Raw genomic sequence first — 20,129 nt, 5'->3', positions numbered from 1 at the left:
CTGATGGGATGTGCAAGGAGCAGCTGGACAGGGAGTCAGGTTCCTGAATCCCCACGGGTCCTAAGGACAGACTCACACTGGTGCCACACAGGCACCCTTTGCCTCATAGCAGGTTGATGTCAGCAGTGCCCTGGTACAAAGACTTGATGCCTCCTGTTCAACAGTAACAGGTGTCCCTAGAGATAGAGAGGGAAATATGGACTCCTCCATCCACTCCCACTCCCGTTGCTGGGGTGGGAGAGTATGGGAAGCTGCTATGGATTCAGGGAACCTCACCCTCCTTCATTCCTTTGTGGAAGCCCTAACCCCTGCAACTCAGAGTGTGGCACCATGGAGAGAGGGCCTTGATTAAGTGACAATGGGACTACTGGGTGACCTGGTAAAAGGAGAGGTGTATGGTGCAGAGTCAGCAGGGGTGCATAATGAGAGGGATGTTCAAATGCCCAGAGAAGGAGAGAGGTCTCCATGGAAACCATCCCAGATGACACCTTAATACCAGATCTGTAGCTTCCAGAACCGTGAAGAAATAGATTAAAATCTCACCAGCCTGTGTTGTTTTATTAAGGCAGCCTAGCAAACTCATGCATAACTAAAACAGAAAGTGTACGTAAGAGTCTCAGCATCATAGCCCAAATGTCCAGGGAGTACCTGAAAATCACTCATTGTACCAGGAAACTGCTAAGTCTCATGTAAATGAGAAGAGAAAATCAACAGATGCCAACGCGGAGACAACACAGCTGTTAGAATTTATAGGATGAGGTTGTTAGGGCGTCCACCAGAAAGCCACTTCAATGAGCAACTAAGACCATCTCTGAAACTGGAAAACAAAAATACAAAGTCTCCACAGAGAACTACTGACAGGGAAATTTAGAACTGAAATACACAAAACTAAATTTTACAAGAGCTGGTGGATCTAATCCATCACAGACAAAAAGAAGAAAGGCTCACTGGCCTTGAAAGTAGTACAGTAGAAATTGACCAACCTGAAAAGTCCAGAGGGGAAAAATAAGAAGCCAAAAAAACAAACACTGCATCTGGGGCCTGGGAGTGAAGCATAAGGTAACTTGGAGATAAGCATAGAAAAATAATATCTAAAACTTCCCAACTCAGCAAATGACATAAGCACATATTCTAGAAATTTACTGTATTCTGAGCAGAATAAAACCAAACTAATCTATATCCAGACACATTACAAAGTCCTGGAAGTAAAACAAAATGGATGCTGCAGAGGAAATGCAAGGTCTTCACTACAGAGGAAAGCAATCAGGATGATAACTGGTTCTTGTAGTGTCCAGCAGAGAGTTGGCACAGCATTTTTGAAACAATGAAACACAAAGACCTGTCAACCCCAATTTTCCTTGTCAAGACCAAAACATAAAAAAATAAAAAAAAAACACCTTCAAGAATTAGGAGAAATCAAAACCACTTCAGACAGAGAAGTCACAACAGTTGTTAGTAGCAGATCTGTAAAAATGGCTAAAGGAAGTTCTTGAATCAAAAAAGAGCTGGCACTCAGGTTCCTGTCATTCTAGCTATTTGAAAGGACACACAAAAAAAAATCATACTTTCAGGCCAGCTCAGATTTTTTTTTAATAATCCTGGAGAACCCATCCCAAGGAGCTAAGCATGGTGGTGTGGTTTGCCCTGGTCATTCCAGCTATGACAGGAAACATGAATATGAGGATCATGTTCAGGGACATACCAGGGCAGGAAGCAAGATCCTATCTCAAAATTTACCCGTACTAAAATGGGCTAGAAGTACTGTTCAAGGTATAGAGTACCAGCCAAGTACATGAGTTCAAAACAAACAAACAAAATAATCTTAGAACATCTTGAAGGAAGAAAGCACACTGGACAAAATAAATACAAATAAGCACTACAGACTTTCCTTAATTTGGAGAAGGAAGTTATTCTGGGTCAACTGAAGCAAAAATTATGATAGTATCTGGGATGTGGTTTCTCAAAGTATTTAGAGACCACAAGTCGGAGAGGGAAAGGGGACTTAAGTAGAGGAAAGGTTTTTGTTCATCACTTGAGCTGTTAAATATAAATATGCAGTGCCCTGCAGACACCGCACCCTGGTCCTTCAGCTGGACAATGGCCATGTGTGACCTTGGGAAGAAGGCTGTTCCACTGGGGCTTAACCTCAGGGCCTGGGCACTGTCCCTGAGCTCTTTTTGCTCAAGGCTGGTCCTCTACCACTTTGAACCACAGCTTTACTTCCAGTTTCTTGGTGGTTAATTGGAGGTAAGAGTCACTCACTCTCCTGCCCTGGCTGACTTGCAACTGTCATCCTCAGATCTCAGCCTTCTGAGTAGCTAGGATTATAAAAAAATGAGCCCCTGGCACCTGGTGCAAGTTTCTTGACTGTCTTCAAGCTCCATGGCCATAATTGCTGTTATTATACAGGAACTCAGTCACAAGAAACGGAGAAGTCACATTTTACGAGGTTGATTGGGAGTCTTTATTGGAAAGCTGGTGACTGCAGGTAGTCTTGTCCCAAAGACCTACAGCCCTTCAAATACACATAACACTGTTAGGAAACTGAGCCATGAGAGCAGGAGAGGAAAGAACAAGCAGAAAACAATACAAACAAACCAGATCAGTTCCAATGGAGAGCTGAAATGGGACAGCGTGGTAACCAGAAGAGAGCCTGGAGACACAAGACACCAGAGAGGAGGCATGGCATCCTCATGCCTGAACTTGGTCTGGGCCTAAATATGATCAGGGGAGCAGGGTCACAAGAAATTGGGAAGTCTTCTGAGTTCAATGCTCAAGACTGACAGGTCTAGTAACATCGCCCAAGTCCCTGCCCTTGCCTCTAGGAATTCAGGCATGCCCATCACCTGATGGTAGAATTTCCCTGCCTCTACCATGAAGACAAAGTGGCACCAGTTAAACCCAATTCCCTGTCAGTCACCACACGGCCAAAATGGTGCCAGTAAGACACAGTATCCTTATTTCACTGTTGGGTTAATCTTTGCTCATCTGCCTCTCCCTCCATCAATAGAAGGTTGGAACTCAACAAGAGTCCTGACTGTATATGTCTTAGTACTAGGACTTCAGGTAGTTGTAAGGTAAATCATCCCAGAAGCCACATTTTTAAACATAGAGTATTGGAGTCTTTATTATACAGTTAACAGGCTGCAGGCCGCCAGTTGTTACAAAGGCCTGCAGCACACAAATACACATAACACAGCTAGGAAACATGCTAAAGAGGAAAGAAATAACAAGAACAATACCAACAAGCCAATTCAGCTCCAATGGAGAGCTGAATTGGGACACCATGATGACTGGAGATGAGCCAGGAGAAAGGACACAGGACATGATCACAGTGACACACGTGGCATGGAGTCCAGCAGCTAGGCTGGTCCGGGCCTAAATAGGTCAGTGCAGATCCTCAGGAAATTCCAAGTCCCAGGCACTGGACTGACAGATTCAGTAACCTATCAGCCAAGTGCCTGCCCCTGCCTCCAGGGGTCCAGGCACACCCATTACCTGGGAGGCATGTGATTTGGGGGGAGGGGGTGGCAGTTCCTTCCCCCAGCAAGAAGACAAGATGCCAGACCCTACCATCCACCATGTGGCCAATATGGCGCTGGCCAGACCTGACCTCCTTACTTCAAGGTAGCTGGGAAAACCAGGTCAGCCAAGCAGACTTTGAGTCCTGGCTTTGTCATTGACTGGCCTGCTTTATCTGCACAGGTCACTTGCCTATGCCTCACACTTTGCTTACCTGAAAAGAATAAGGCCACGAGAAAATGGAGATGACCCACAGCATAGCCTAAAGAATGCTCATAACCTTAGGGCTGGGGCGTGGCTCAAGTGGTAGAGCACCAGCCTAGTAAGCCTAAGACCTTAAGTTCAAACCCTGATCTAAGGATCAGGTTCAAAGCCCACCCAGGCAGGAAAGTCCATGAGATTAATCTCCAATTAACCACCACAAAAAATGGAAGTAGAGCCATGGCTCAAATGGTAGAGCACTAGCCTTAAGTGAAAGAAACTCAGGGATAGCACCCAGGCCCTGAGTTCAAGCCCCAGGGTGAGGGGGTGAAGTGTGGGGGAGAACTCATTAAAGCCAAAAACAATTCTAATAACCTATCTGGGGTTTCCTCATTCACAGCCCTTTTCAAGGCTAAAAACATTCTCTAACAAATAAAAAGGATTCATTTCTTTATCTAGGATTTTCAACTTAACTCCAGTAGAGACTTACGGGAGAGATTCCTAACAACCCCACTCCTAATTTTCATGACACGAGGATTTTTGTCCTTCGGTGATCTTGGTCTAAATTTAAATGTTCTGTTTTAAACCTCCTCAGACCCGTGGGAGCTTGCTCTGTAAGACATGAGTGTTAAACTCCTCCATATTTTCCATATATATGTTAGCAAAGTTTAAAAAAAATCAGGCACCCAGCCTGCCAAGATTCATCTATTGCAAATGACAATAGAGGCCGCTTCTGACTTTAAAGCATCTAATTTGTGTTTCCACTGTTTCTATAAAGGGCAGAGGAGGGGGTGGTGAAGGGAGGTATTCAATCTCATTAAAATTCTCACAACGATTTAATGGGTTTGGATTGTCTTCATTACACAGTCCGTGGGGGGTGGGTTGCAGAGAGATTTAGCAACTTTTTCAAGGTCATACTACTTGTCAATAGGGAATGTGAACCACAAAGCCAGTTTTTGCTCATGGATGGCCAATCCTGGGCTCTTGGTACTGGCTATTGAAGCTACTGCTATTCAAGCACTACTACTTGGAATCTGTAGGATTGTTTTGAGTAGGAAAATCCCAAACAAAACAAAATGAAAACAAAAACCCTGCCAAACTTGAGATATAGAAAAAGGGTGGGCAGGGCTCAAAACAAGAATAGCAGAAACATCTTAGGAGAACAGTCCCTTGGGACTCTTGGAGGGGCAGCCACCAGGCTTTGGATGGGTCCCTCCTGACTCTCCTCCAACCTGATTTTCATTTCTATTTTCTACCCATATGATTAGGAGTTCTTTAAAAATCTCCCCATTTCAAGTCTAGAGCACCAGGGATAGTTCTAGGCTCAACGTTAATTTCCCAGTTAGGGAGGAGTCATAGATGGTCAGTACTAAGCAGGGATAGCGTGAGGAGCGATCATCCCTCTTCTTTAGGACCTGGATGCTGAGGTCCCACCTGGGCTTTATCTTCAGTGATCACAGAGACGGGACTACAGCTTCAGCACTTCCCAGCTCTTCTTTCCGCAGATTGTCACCATAGTCCCATGTGATTGGACAGCACATATTCTCCTGTGGCATTTTCATGTACTTTTCTGTTATTGTTGTTTAACTAATTTGTGTTGAGAACCTTCTTTCTGCCAGAAACATTTAAATGATCATACAACAATGTGAATTAACCCAGATCGTAGCCCTGTACACTTGGGATAGGTTTTGAAACAAAGGCTCATTGAAGGTAGACAAATTGCTCACATAAATGTCACTCAGGTAGACCAGTTGTTCAGCATCTAGGTTGGACTAAGTTCCCAATATATGATTTCTTTCTCCTAGTCCCAAGGTCAATAAACTTTATTTGTAGATGTGTAGATCACAAATAAGCTCTGTGCATCATAGTATCTCTGTCATAATGGCTAAACTCTATCCTACTCCTAATGTAGCCCCAGGAAATATGCAAAAAATGCAGCATGACTGTGTCTCAATAAACCATTATTTGTAAAGTTAGCTAGTAGATCACATCAGCCCACAGACTGTATTTTCCCATCCTGCTGGAGACCACTCCCTTGGCTCATGCAGTAGCCATGTCCTTAAAACAGATACATGTGTTTCTCATGTACATTCATGTTATAATGTCTTCCTAACCCCAACTCTCAAGCACCTACTTATCTTTCCTCCTTCTTTCTTGGCAGTGTGGCTCTGTTTAAGATCTGAAATCTAAGATCAGAAATGATGTTTGCTTCCATCTTCTCTTAGAATAAAATTCATTATGGTCACAGACAAGCATGTGTTGTCACAAAGAAGTTGCATATTTGTGCTAAGAGACATGGGCTTCATTTGAAGACCTCCAAAGAGACTCCTGTGCATCAAGGCTCCAATCAATCTGACTCTTGGGACACAAAAGGAAGAGGTAATATTCTGATTCCCCTGGATAGTACTGGAGTTTTGTCCAGAATACGTGGGAGTAAAGGTAGCTATGACTGACATCTTCTTGGCTATGCTGCCATTCTGGCCCCAGCATTACAAATCATGAAGACTGGAGAAACAGAACACAACAAGAGCATCTTTCAGGATACACTGAGCTCTGTGGCCTTTTACCTTCTGTTAGTGGTTTTTTGTTTTGCTTTATTTTAGACTTTTTAAGTGGGTAGGCAGGGCTTGAACTCGGGGCCTGAGTCCTGTCCCTGAGGTTTTTCACTCAAAGCTAGTGTTCTGCCACTTGGAGCCACAGCTCTACTGGTTTTCTGGTGGTTAAATGGCTATAAGACTTTCCTGCCTGGGCTCACTTTGAACTGTGATCTTCAGATCTCAGCCTTCTGAGTAGCCACCAGCTACTGATCCACTAGCGCCCAGCCTGTTGGTGGTTTTTCCATGCGTACACTAAAGACAGAATCTGATTAGGTTGGTTTGATCCTCTGCCCTCTGGAGGATCTTCACTAAGTTGAACTTTTATTTACTCTGTGTCATATGGTATTATGTTAGATGATTAGAGAAAATCCTTCTAATAAATTGGTATCTGTGCAGAACCTTGCATGAGGTGAGGGGTTGAACGGTGTGAATACCAAAAGGAAGAACATTCTGGGAAGAGGGAACAGCAGGTACAAAGGCTTTGAAGTGGAAATGTGCCTGGGAGTCTGGAAAGAGTAGAAATGACATAGTTACTGGCAGTGAGTGAGGTGTGTGGAGATAAATACAAAATGAGGTCAGATAGTTAGGTCCTGCTGTAATGAAACACCTAAGCCTGGGTAATGGCAAACAACAGGAATTTATTGTGAATGATTCTGAAGACTGAAAAGAGCAACTTGAAGGTACCAGCAGTTTTTGGTGTCTGGTGAGATCCTGGCCTCTGCTTCCAAGAGGGTGCCTTGGATGCTGTGTCTTCCAAAGGGGGTAGAAGATATCTCTCCTATAGTGGAAGGGGCAGAAGAGGCAAGGTCACCCCTCCAGCTCCCTTGGAAAATGCTAATGCGTTCCTGATGGTCAACTCCTAGTGACCTAACCATGCCTACAGACCAATTACTTAATATCAGTGTGATGGGAATTAAGCTTAATATGAGTTTTGGAGCAGACATCAACCCCAAATCATAGCAGAAAGAGAGGAAGGGACTGTGAGCATTATGCCTACCTTTGGTCCTCAGCTCCAGCCAGACCTGAGCACCTTCCTGCCGGACCGCTGGCCCTTCCATCTCTCTGCCCAGACCCACCTGAGATACCATCTACCTCACTTCCTACACCTCAGACCCTGCTGCTACCTATAGCGGAGGCTGCCATGCACGCTCTCTCCAGAGCAAATACGGCTTCTCTAATAAACGTTGTAATAATCTTTCTCCTGTGCCTGCCTGCCTCTGTGGGGTCCCCTGGGATGGATGTGATAGATCCTTTCAGGGACCAAAGTCTGCAGGCTTAAACAGATCTTGGAAGGTATCTGGTGTTTAATTCTGAGTGAGATGAATGGGCTTTAAGAAGGGAAAAGATGGCCTGTGCCAAGAGATGTTAAAGGTTTTGCCTGGTTGCTGTATATGCATATGTGCATAGGTGTGTGTATGTGTATGTGTAGCATGGGCAGGGAAGCAGGGATAAAAATGGCAACCCATTAGGTGCAGACAGGACAGGTGGACATTAGGGATGGGGTGGTAGCTATGGAATGTTGAGGGTTCAGTGGGGCTAATGGAGTGACTCATGCTTGGCAAGCAGGAGAAAGTGCAGAGTCAAGGCTGACTCAGTGCTGCACCCTCTCCTAGCCTCCCTGGCAACCCTTCCCTGCCAACAGTTACTATGGCAACCAGCTGTCGTGGGTGTAGCCTGCCAACACTTTGGCCCCAACTGCACCTTACTGTATCTCTTACTTATTTTAAGGTTATTTTTTTCTTCTTCTTTTTTTTTTTTTTGGTAGTAATGATGTTTGAACTCAGCCTTGTGCTAGAAAGAAAGATGCTCTACACTTGATCCACACCCAAGCCCACTTTCTGATCACTATATTTTTCCAAAAGGATTTCATTTTGGCTCAAGTTAGCCAGGACTATGATCCTCCTATTTATGTTTCTTGTATAGCTGGAATGACAACCATGAACCACTATTCCCAACTTTTGTTGGTTGAGATGGGGGTCTCAAACTTCTTGCCTGGGCTGGCCCAAAAAACATGCTCCTCCTTTCCTCAGCCTCTCAAGTAGTTAGGATTACACGTGAGCCACCTTGCCTGGCTCTCGGAAGGTTTTATGCCCCTGTATGGGACTCTTGTAGAAGCTCCTGCAGCTATTCAGATATCCAAGTACACATGGAAGACCCAGAAAGTTATTGCTATAGAGGCAATTTTTGATCGTGAAGGCTTGGAAACAGGTAGAAAATTCTGAGAATCTGTGCTTTACAGCTGCTCACTAGAACTGAGCCCCAAGGCACTCAGAGCAATAACTAGCCTAATTGTACTTTCTTAGATTGGATTTCTATTTGCTCTCTTCAGTTTCTCTCATATTCCTTTCAAATAAATTCAAAAATCCCAGTATTAAGAGTTCAGCTTAAGATGGCCACTGATGGCTTGGGCCTATAATCCTAGCTACACAGGAGGATTTCAGTTTAAAGCCAGCCCAAGTAGGAATATCCAGAAGCTCCATCTCCAATTATCTAGCAGTGGAGGCAAGGTTCCCATGGCAGAGCAGAAGCGATAAGCAAGCAAGCAGAACGGATGTGCAAAACCTAGAATAAGCAGGAAGTGTTCATCTTAGGAATATGAAAGAAAGCACACCCTAGTGGGCTTTCAAACACAGAATGCCAAAAGGAACAGACTAGGTTACTGGCCTTCATAGTCCCTGTGTTGGGCTATGGTGGTACCACACCTTTCCAGCCACATCACTGCAACTCACATCCATCTTCCACTGGTCCCCTCTGGGCAACTCCATCCTGGGCCTCTGGGGCAATGGAGAGGTTCTAAGGACAGAGGATGACATGGCAGGCAGCACACTATCTTGGATGTGTGGAGCTGTGATGGTGGAGCTACAGGGCTCTCATATCAAGATGTGATCCATCATGCTACCACCACAACAGCTATTGTACAAGGTCAGAATGACCACTTCTTGGATGGACATCAGCCCCCACCCTGTTTGTGAAGAGCCAGCCTGAGGCTTCAGGGAAAGAGCAAGAAAAGCAAGGTGGAGGGCAGAGGGTGTAGCTCAAGTGGTAGAGCACTGATCTAGGAAATGCTAGACCTTGAATTTAAATACCAGTCCTGGGGAAGGGAGGGAAGGAAGGAAGGAAGGAAAAAAGGGAGGGAGGGAGGGAGGGAAGGGGAAAAGAAGACAGAGAGGGAGGGAGGCAAAGGAGAGGAGGCAGAGAAGACTGGTAGCTTTTTGCCCCCAGTGGCCTTACAGCTCTTTTGAAGTCCATCTTCTTCCCCCTACCCCCACCCCATCCCAGCCTGATGTGAATTTCTAAGACACTACAGAGACAGGACATGGCTTCTGTTTTCATTTCTATTTAATTTGCTCAAATAAAAACTGCAATTATGGAGCCATTATCCATCCCTCTGTGGTGCAGGGCTGCTGTCCCTGGCTCTTCTGCCATCCCCATTTGGAAAATTCCCCCATCAAAGCATTCGATCCGCCTGCATTGTGTGGAGGATTCTGCCATGTCATCCTTTGTGCAAGAGATACAAACTCACCCTGGGGTACCAATTTTAATAAGGCTTAATTAGACCAATTTGTAGCAAGCTGAGGTTTCTACTCTGCAATTTCACAAGCAGCTTGAGCTGTTTTAGTCCATTTTTATGTTCGTGAATTTGTGCTTCAAACGAAAGGTCAAACGGAACATAAAATTCTATGCAAGACTCCTAAGGGAATAGTGGATTTCTGCTGTTATTGCATATGTGTATGGATGTTGCTTTGTTTTTCAGTGTCCTGATTGATGCTAGGGGCTGACCCTGGCAATCCGGAATAAGTCAGATCCTTCAGTGTAGTCCATGGAAGAAGGTCCAGGAAGGTACCGTGAGTGTCCACTCCCTGTGCAGACCTTGCAAGGAGCTTGCTGCTCTTTTTACTAGGGCACCGCAGAATGATGTCACATTCCCAGCACAGAATATGAGCAATCACTGACGATTGTGAGAAGCTACACTGGTGCTCATGCCTGTAATCCTAGCTACTCAGAAGCCTGAGATAGGAGGATCTCTGTTCCAACCTAACTTGGGCAGACAAATCCAAGAGACTCTTATTTCCTACTAAACAGCAAAAAGCCAGAAGTAGAGGTATGGCTCAAGCGGGAGAGTGTCAGCCTTGAGTAGAAAAAAATAATAATAATCAAGAGAGCATGGCCCTGAGTTCAAGCCCCATTTCTGGTATAAGAAAGAAAAGGGATGGGGTGGGGGAGATCATAAGGCATGGTATTGCTAGGGGCAATGGAGACCTCCCAGCCCTTTGTATAACTTCCCTCCACAGTACCTCCAGGCCCTCACAAACACTGACTTGCAGTTAACTATGTTCAAGTGCAAAAGGACCCAAGCTAAAAAAATGAAAACATGGCACTTGATACTGATGCTGCATAGGCTTCAAATGGCACAAACAGATCATTGACAAATGACAGTTGAATGATGAGGATGTGGGTTGCTTCAGGTTTAAAATGTTCCAGGAAAGATCTAGAGCACAGACTGCTTCCAAGAGAGAGAGGCCCATTTGGAACAGAGGTGATGTAGACAGGGGGTAGAGGCAGAGGGCAACTCCATTTGGAGGAGGGGGGAGAAGAAACTCAGAGCAGGAAGCTTCAGAAGGAAGGCAGGGCCAGAAAGGAGGGTACACCAACTGACAGCCAACATGAACAGGTTGTACTTTGTGTGTGTGTGTGTACCCACCCCGTCACTTGAACTCAGGACTGGGCACTGTCCCTGAGATTTTTTTTTTTTTTTTTGCTCAAGGTTAGTGCTCTACCGCTTGAGTCATAACTCCACTTCTGGCTTTTTGGTGCTTCGTTGGAGAGAAACACAATCCTCAGATCTCAGCCTCCTGAGGAGCTAGGATTACAGGCATAAGCTACCAATACCTGACCAAAAGTGGTTCTTATTTGTGATAAGAACTCTGAAGAAGCTACATGGCCACTGCTTTATCCAGTGAGAGAAATGGCATGGACCTGAGGTGCTGTTCTAACCTGGACGCTCCTCTTGGAGCACTTAGTGCCTGTGGTCTGTAGGGTAGTGTCCACCTTGCTCCTACTAGAGGCGTCACTCTCTGTGTACAGAGCAAGGTCCCACTCCGCAGGCTTGCCAGTCTCCAGTAGGAACTCATCCTCAGACATGAGCACACCCATGCAATGGCCTGGGACACTTGCATGGACTGCCTATTTCCTCGCCAAAGTCTACAGTCAGGCGGAGACTGGGTGGCACAATCCCAGCACCCACCCAGCCACTGCAGTAAGGAGGCCAGGGAAGCTGCAGGCTGGCCTCTGCTCCATTTGCCCAGTCATCTGGTTGACCACTCACAGCTTTAAAGCAGCTCAAGGGTTGCTTTTTTAAATATGGAGACTGTTTTCACATGAGTCATAAAAGGTATTTCGGCAAACAGGATGAGTTAGGCCATGGAGTTCACACAGTGAATCTCAGAACTCAATTTTCTTTCCTTCCAGTTGTTTAAAGAGCAACATAGACAAAGATACATATGTCCAACTTCTGTTAAAAAAAGCCACTCATAGGCCATGGCACTATCCATGTGGGCCCAGAGCTAGTGGCTTACACCTGTAATTCTAACTACTCCGTTTGAAGCGTTTCTGCCCGTGAGACCCTCATGTCCAATTAGCCAGCAAAAAGCCAGAAGTGGAGGTGTGACTGAAGTGGTTGAACATCAGCCTTGATTGAAAAAGATCTGTGTGTGGCCCTGAGTTTAAATCCCAGTACTGGCACATACATACACACACACACACACACACACGCACATGCACACGCATACACATCTGCTTTTTTACTGGGTGTCCCCCACTGTCTCCTGTCTTGTTAGGCCTTAGTGCATAGGAATAAAAAGAATCAGGAGCCGGGCACGGGTGACTCACCCCTGTAATCCTAGCTACTCAGGAGGCTGAGATCTGAGGATCGCAGTTCAAAGCCAGCCTGGCCAGGAAAGTCCATGAGACTCTTATCTCCAATAAACCACTAGAAAACCAGAAGTAGCGCTGTGGCTGAAGTGGTAGAGCACTAGCCTTGAGCTGAAGAGCATAGGGACAGCGCCCAAGCCCAGAGTTCAAGCCCCACAACCGACCAAAAAAAAAAGAATCAGGAGCTTTTGCTTGAAGGGGCAGAATCAACTGAAGGATGAAATTATATGCAGCATTCATGTAAAGGCAATGGTGAGATAAACAATATGCATATCATTTTAGACAAATATTTCAATATGCTTGCTTTCATACACACACAAAAAGATAGGACAAGTAAGTTAGCTGGAAGAGCAATAAGTGATGGAATTAGTTTCAAGAAAAACAAGTTTTGCAAGAAATGTACTAATTACCTGACTCATATAACTGCAACCTCTCTGTATAGCATCTTTGCAGTAAAAGAAAATTTTAAAAATGAAAAAAAAACAAGTTTTGCTTTGGAAAAAGACACTCAAAATGCGTGTGCTTGAATTCAATTTGATATGGAAAAAAATAGTATTCAGTAAGTCTAGAATTATGAGAACTGGAATCCAAGGCGATGTAAAATTTCAAAAATTGAGTAACAACTTTAGTTAGAATAAAAATGTTTGTACTTCTGACATCCTGAACTGTAACCTAAAAAATTTGCACTCATTAAAAATAAATAAATAGGGGCTGGGAAGGTGGCTCAGTGGTAGAGTGCTTGCTTCACATGCATGAGGCCCTGGGTTAGATTCCTCAGTACCACATAAGCAGAAAAAAGCCGGAAGTGGCAGTGTGGCTCAAGTAGTAGGGTGCTAGCCTTGAGCCGAAGAGCTGAGGGACAGCGCCCAGGCCCAGAGTTCAGTCCACACGACTGACAAAAAGAAAAAAACAACAACAAAAAACAAACAAAAAACCCTGTTTTTACCGTGAAACGAAACATCCCCAAATACCATCACATCAAACTGAAAAACCTGTCACAGCCATCAAGCCGTCTGTCCCCAGCCTCCCTGAGGCTTTGGGAAGTATGCGTAGTGGCAGGTGCTTTGAATAAACCTGCCTTTTAGTCCTCTGTCATCCTCCTAGCTTTCCTTCTCTTATCACAGCTGGTTAGTTCTAAGAAGAAGCGAAGTAACGAAGCTCCCTGGTCTGAGCGTCTCGGCGAGTTTACAGCATGGAAGGGGTCCCCACTGAGTGGAGTCTTTCCTTTGAATTGCCCACTGCCTGGCTGCCTGCCCCGCACTGAAGCAGGGCAGCCTGCTGCTGCCTCCTGCGCCCAAATGCCAATGGAGATGGTGGATTCAGAAGGAGTTGTTTAGGACTTGGATTCTTTACACATAGGAAAATGGTGGAGACAACCATGTAATGAATGGTGTTTATACTCGTGGGGCTGAAGGGAAACCATTTAATTACTGCATTTCCCAGAGCCCCAAACTCCACTGGCTGTTGACTCCCAGGAGAAGGAATGAAGACGTTAAGTTGGCTAGGATGCAGAGAGGCACCTGCTGGATGTGTTCACCTTGGGTTATGACACGAGGTGTCTACGACATGACAGACCCGGTCGATGGAGCTCTGGGGGAACCGTGATTCCAGGGCCTTGACCTCTGGGTGTGAGCAGGGCTGGGGTCAACAGGAAGACCAGCTGCCTGGACTCAAGCCTCCTCTATCATCAGCCCACAGCCAAGCACACAGTCAGTGCGGTGGCGCAATGTATGGGCACTATCTCCATTCTGTTAAAGCAAACAGTGTTCACATGTTCTGAAGGTGCCTCTCACCAGTTAACCCTCACCTCTTCCTCTTCCTCCCCTCCCTAGATGCCCAGAAGACCAATCAAGGAAGCTGAGCCCAAGCTGCTCCAGGATACCCAGAGGTCTTCTGACCATAGGCCTTAAATCTTACTTGTGCCCATCCCAGTAGGCATCAAGGAAGTTTGGAAAGACTTTGTACTTGGGGTGTGAATACAATGTCACAGCTTCTCTTTCAGTGTGCTTCACCTCTGCAGTCTGTGAGCCTGCCATTCCCTCCTTCCTTCCACTCTCCCTGCCGGCCTCTTCTTATCCATAGCAACCTGTACCTTACATGGCCAAACTGCCAAGACCCTTGCCAATACACACGTGCACATACATGCATATGTATGCATGCACGTGCATGCACACACACACACACACACACACACACACACACACACACACACAGAGTCCACCTTGTCACCTAAGATGCATCTCCCTTGTCACTTTCTCAGGCAAACCTTCCTTGATACATTCCTGCAGGGACCATGTAAGAATGGGTTTCCTGAAGCTGGTGTGGCCTTCGTGTTGGTCTGGTTTACCACAGCAATCTGTCCTGGAGTGGGATCACCGCAGGGAGAATGTTTTTAACCCCAGCATTCAGGGTGTCTCCTGAGTTAGTACACACCTAACCTACTACAAACCTTTCGGTTGACAAAAAGACATTGCTGTCAACCTGCTCTCCACCAGAGAGCCCCATGGGGGAAACTGACATGACCTCCTCCCAGTCACTCAAGCCAGACACTCACTCCCCTGGCTAGCATCCAGCTAGATCTGCTCCCAAATCTTCCTTCTCTACCTCCTTCTTCCTAGTCCTAAGATAGTCCAGGGGAAGTGATAAGCACTGTTAGCTTAAAAACCCTCTCTCCTTTCCTCCACCCATCACCTCACTGAGATAAATGTCCTGGACATAACCCTCCACAACCTAAACCCTCCTGTAGATGATCTAGTATTTAGTGCCCCAACCCACAGGGATATTGTCACTCCTTCCACTGTTAGGGCATCTGGACAGGAGGTAAGATGTCCCCAGAAGTGACCTTTAGTTACAAACAACCCTGTGCCTTCACCACAGTCCCTGGATAAGGATGACTTCTGGGTTGGGAAGAGGAAGACCCATAATCCGTAGCTGCAAAAGCCCTTCAGGGCCTCTTTTCCAATACCCTCACTGGCTGGGTCTTCTGCCCACCTACTCATCCACCACTGTATACTCTTCCTTCTTGAGGGGTGCTGTCTGTAGAACAGCTCCAGGAGTGGTGCCAATTCTACTTCACGGCTTGGTGTTCACTTCTTGGAACTCTTGCTCCCCACCTTTCCCAGCTCATTTCTAAATATAAATTCTTCATCTTTTGCCCTCACATTCAACTTTACAAAGCTAGCTTGCTCAAAATTAATCAGCAGGATCTGATTCTTTTGTCATCCAATTGTTTCATTAAATACAACATAGCGATAGGACTCTAAGCCCAGAAAGGTAAGGAACAAATGACTGGATTCCTAAATTCAGGGTCAGCATAGCCCCTGGCATTGACTGACTTCCTTGTTTGTTCTTTCTAGGTTGTATGAACACTGTCAGTGTGTCAGAATGTAAACTTCTGGGTCCTCAAAATGGTCTGTACCTCAGGATTTGGAACTGAAGTCTATTTCTGCTTGTTCCCAAGAGTTCTGTTTGGAGGAGATTGCTAATCGCACTCTCCTGATATCTACGCCCCATGTTAGTGTTCTCTCACACCAAACGCTTCCCAATGCATATCTGATCCTTGTTGGTTCCAGATGCACTTGTATGGCATTGAGTGGTACCACAAGACCGGACTTGATGCATCCTACACAGAGATGGTACATCCATGAGACCTGGTATCACCAGGTGTTTTTTTTTAATTCGAGAAAAATCTACAGCAAATGCCAGTGGCTACTTGAGAGACTGGGATTGATCAGTTGGAGACTTGACAACAGCCCAGGCTTAAAAGTTCACCAGATGCCTTTTCAATCCCAAGCTGGGCACCATGACACGTACCTGCCTGTCATCCCAAACTGGGAGGGGGAGAGGAGAGGGGAGCTGAGAATGGGAGAATTTTGGTCCCAGGCCAGCCCAAGCAGAACAATCTCTGAGATTTCATTGCCATTGACGAAAACTGGATGTAGTGGTACAGGAGTGACACACTGAAAAACAAAGCTGTGACACTGAACTCACACCAAGTGCAAAGTTTTCCCAAGCTTCCCAGATTCCAGGAACAATGGGACGGCTATAACTAGGCTAATCTTGGCTCTGCTGTATGCCCCAGGAGGAAGCTAGATCTTATCCTTAAAATATCCAGTGAAAAATTGGGCTGGAGCTGTGGGTCACTGGTATTACTGCAGTCGAGAAAGTATGAGTACCTAAGTTCAAATCTCAAGACTACCAAGAATGAATAAATAAAAAGGAAAAGAATATAAAAATTGTATTGATCCCTGCCATGTTAATTTTCTTAATTAGGTTAATGAATCTTGAGTATTTGCACACGTTGAATATTTGAGTAAGAATGCTAAGGGAAATTCTTGCACCAATCAGAATCATAATTGTGCTGTTTGCCATCAAAGACATTGTGTCAAGTTGAATATCCATGGCTAATAGCATCATCAGAGGAGGGTATCTATCCAAATAGCCAGAACAGCATTAATGCATGTTTCAGATCTAAAACCAGTGCTAGCTGCTTTCCTGGAGTAAATGCACCATTATTTCTCATCATGTAACTGTGTATGTCTCATGTGAATATAGCAGGTCCAGTCATTAAATACTTCATCACTCTCTTTAATGATTGCTCATGAGATAAAGTCATAGCACAGCTAGTCCATGGCTCAAACCAGAATGTGAGGACAACCATCAACTGACAATTTCTCTGTCCCCGTCAGTCACCTGCCTGTTGGGGATAGTAGGCCTGAATAAATCTCTGCCTTTTCTAATTTCTCTTTCTTCTTGGGTTAAGGATTTTCTTTAAATGTACAGAGGCAAAGCCAAGCTCTGGATTAGACGTGTCACACAAATTTATATTTAAGCCACTTAAGAAAGATGGACTTGTTCCAGACAGAACAGCCTTCCTTGTTCACCCACCAGTGCTGGCCTTGAGCACAGTGAGGAGAAAGAGTGTGCTTAGCTGTACTGGTTGGAGTTACTCAGTTCCTGGATGAATCATGAGCTGTAAATAACCACCCACGAGTTTCCTTCAGCATCATTTTCCCTCCGCAGCTGTCTTGTGGAAGAAGAAAAAAAAAAAACAAAACAGAGTGACCTGGAGAGGGATTTAAAGCCAAACTGAAGGAATCTGTTCATTCTGCAGAAGACAGAAACCAACTAGGAGAGGTCAACTGCTTTGCCCTATCCTTCCTTTCAGAGCAAAGTGAAAAACAAATGAATTTGTAAGTGTGGCAGTCTTTGCAAGCCCCAGGATCTCAATTTCAGCCCAGAAAGCTCAGTACTGGCAGGGAAGGTTGGATGGAGGTGACTAGGGCTCCTGGTTCTCTTCTCTGCTCACTGTATTGCACAGCCCTATTGTGTCACAGCAAAGCAGAATGTTGTTCCAAGACTTAAATGTATTTAAGTCTTAACTTTGGGGCTCAGGCAACACAGTGATAGAACCAGATGCACCCCCACTCCAATCATCTTGATCACACTGCATACTTAAACAATAGGGACATCCCTATTTAGAAAAAAAAATCCAAATTCTGGCCAGTGGCTCACGCCTGTAATCTTAGCTATTTGGGAGGCTGGGCTCTGAGGATCGCAGTTTGAAGCCAGCCACTCAGGAAAGTCTGGGAGACTCTTATCTCCAATTAACCCACCCAAAGAAAGCAAGAGTTGGAGTTGTGGCGCAAGTGGTAGCGCACCAACCTTGAGCGCTAGCCTCACTGATAGGGCTCTGATTTCAAGCTCTAAGACCAGTATTAAAAAACAACAGCAACAACAAATTCCTGCCCTCACTGTCAGGAATATATGCCAAAGGAACATAAATGCTTTCGCTGAGGAAGGAAATGTACTTGATGGCTAAAATGATGAGAGTTTTTCCCATTATCTTTTAATAATGTTCTTGAAAAACAAATATATAAACCGATCAAAATAAACCTTAAAAATGACTTACTTGAAGTTGATACAGCTAATTTATAAAGCACAACTCAGGGCACCTTGAAGGAACAAATACATCAGTTTCTATCATGAGTCTTTTATTTACTACAATGCAGAACATTTTACTTTTAGTGAGCTTTGTGTTGGCTGATATTTTCACTTGTTCAACACAAAACAAAAAGTCAGGAGAATCACACGGGGCTGGTAGTGATCTATCAGTAAATTAGAGCAAATTTATAAACCATTTGTTTTTGAAGTGATAGTAAATCAAATGGTCAGTAAATCCTCTCTTCATGTCTCATAACGATGACATAGTCATATTCCCCAAATTGCACTGGACAAGAATTCTATAGAAACAGACAAAACTTTCCATTGAATACAGAGGAGAGTCACAAAATAGAGATGGCTTTTGAATTCTCATTAGATTTTCCTACTGTAAATGGTTCTGAGATTCAGAGAAATGCCTATTTCTTCATATGATGGTCAACAGCTTCCTCAAGTATCCTCTCATACCCAACATAATTTACACGTCATCCAGACACTTCTTCCTTCATCCCAATGCCTGACATCCAACCGTCACAGCCATCACTCACAGGTATATAATTAGGAGCCTGGAGGAAAATGTAAGACCAGCAGGAAACCACTTGACTCTTTGGTTACACTCTAGTGACAATATGTATTGCTTGGCAACTAGCCAGTATGGGGAACCATATCAGCTTAGGGCTCAATAAAGTCTAATAGCGTCTCCCCTGCTTTGCAGGCACCATTAGGGACTGTCACCCGTGCCCTGTCATCTCTCGCGGGCCAACATGCCTTTCTTTGGAAGCATGAAATGCCTCCAAAGAAACACATGCCCTACTCAATTATAAGTCCTGACTCAAATGAAAGCAGGCAGGCAATTAAGACTTCTTAGAAAACTTCCCTACCAAATGACAAATGTATGTGAGGCAAAAGCCATCCACTGAGTCTGCATGCTGCCTGATTAAATTAAAAGCACCTGGTGCATTTATACAATGTGTACATCCGATGGTCTACAGTTTAGGACCCTAGAAACAATACATGTCGTATAGCAAAAAATATACATATAACAATCCACCTGTTATTTGTATAAATGATGAAATGTTTTTGAATATATCTATATATCTATATATGTACACATATATACTCTATGAGTGTATGGGAGGCATCAGGCACACGCACACTGTAGTCTCTCATTGGCTCTTCCACTTCAATGTCAAGGACCTCCCTACCCCCCCCACCCCCCAGTTGCAAAGTCTCCAGGCCTGGGTCAGAGGTCACCGCTGCGGACAAAGGACTGGCTTGATGCACCTTCCCTTGTGAAGCACCAGGTTGGCTGGGCAGTGGCAGCCTGCGATGCAGGGCTTGCTGCAGGGACCGATCTCATTCCAGTTGTCACAGGTCTTGACACAGCCAGGGCCACAGGTGTCATACACAGCACCGTGCTTGCACTGAGTGGCTGCAGGAGAGGAAAGAAAGGGGTGATGTGGAGAACAGCCATGTTAACTCGCCCGCAGCCTGAGCCCATACCTGAAGACTCCTAGCTATCAGTGCCCAAACCTGTTCACAGTGAAGGCTCATGTGTACATTTTAACAGGGGAATAATGAACAGCAAATGTCCCTCAGACACTCTGGGAATTGCCTACATCTATAAAAATAAAACTACAGAAGAAAAATAAATAAATAAACCTACAGATCTATATCTCAGGCCAGTGAACTCCAAAAGCTTTCCATTCCTGGGTAAGATAAACTATTGATAGTTATATGCAGAGTTATATGCAATGGGTTAAGGTTATTAAGTTATTTAAATATCATGGAAGTTAACCCCAAATAGTCCCTCTAGCAATTGAACAGTGATACCTTAAAATATTTAATCCATTCAGCTACATCAATATTCAAATATATGATGCTGCACACATGGGGACAAAACCAAACAAGGCTACTGGAACTGTGTGACATATTTTA

General features: G+C 44.8%; 1 protein-coding gene across 1 annotated transcript in view; it reads right to left on the bottom strand.

The window, feature by feature from the left end:
• Window positions 1-19,172: 19,172 nt before the first annotated feature.
• Window positions 19,173-20,129, bottom strand: part of Bmper (BMP binding endothelial regulator) — a 222,671-nt gene continuing 221,714 nt past the window's right edge. The window contains exon 16 of the mRNA XM_013035143.1: window positions 19,173-19,623. Within this exon, the coding sequence (XP_012890597.1) occupies window positions 19,442-19,623 (182 nt within the window). The 3' untranslated portion in view covers window positions 19,173-19,441. The remainder of the gene's footprint in view (window positions 19,624-20,129) is intronic.

Source organism: Dipodomys ordii, unplaced genomic scaffold, assembly GCF_000151885.1.
Source record: "Dipodomys ordii isolate 6190 unplaced genomic scaffold, Dord_2.0 Scaffold205, whole genome shotgun sequence".
NCBI classification, from domain to species: Eukaryota; Metazoa; Chordata; class Mammalia; order Rodentia; family Heteromyidae; genus Dipodomys; species Dipodomys ordii.
This window is presented reverse-complemented; position numbering and strand designations above follow the sequence as displayed.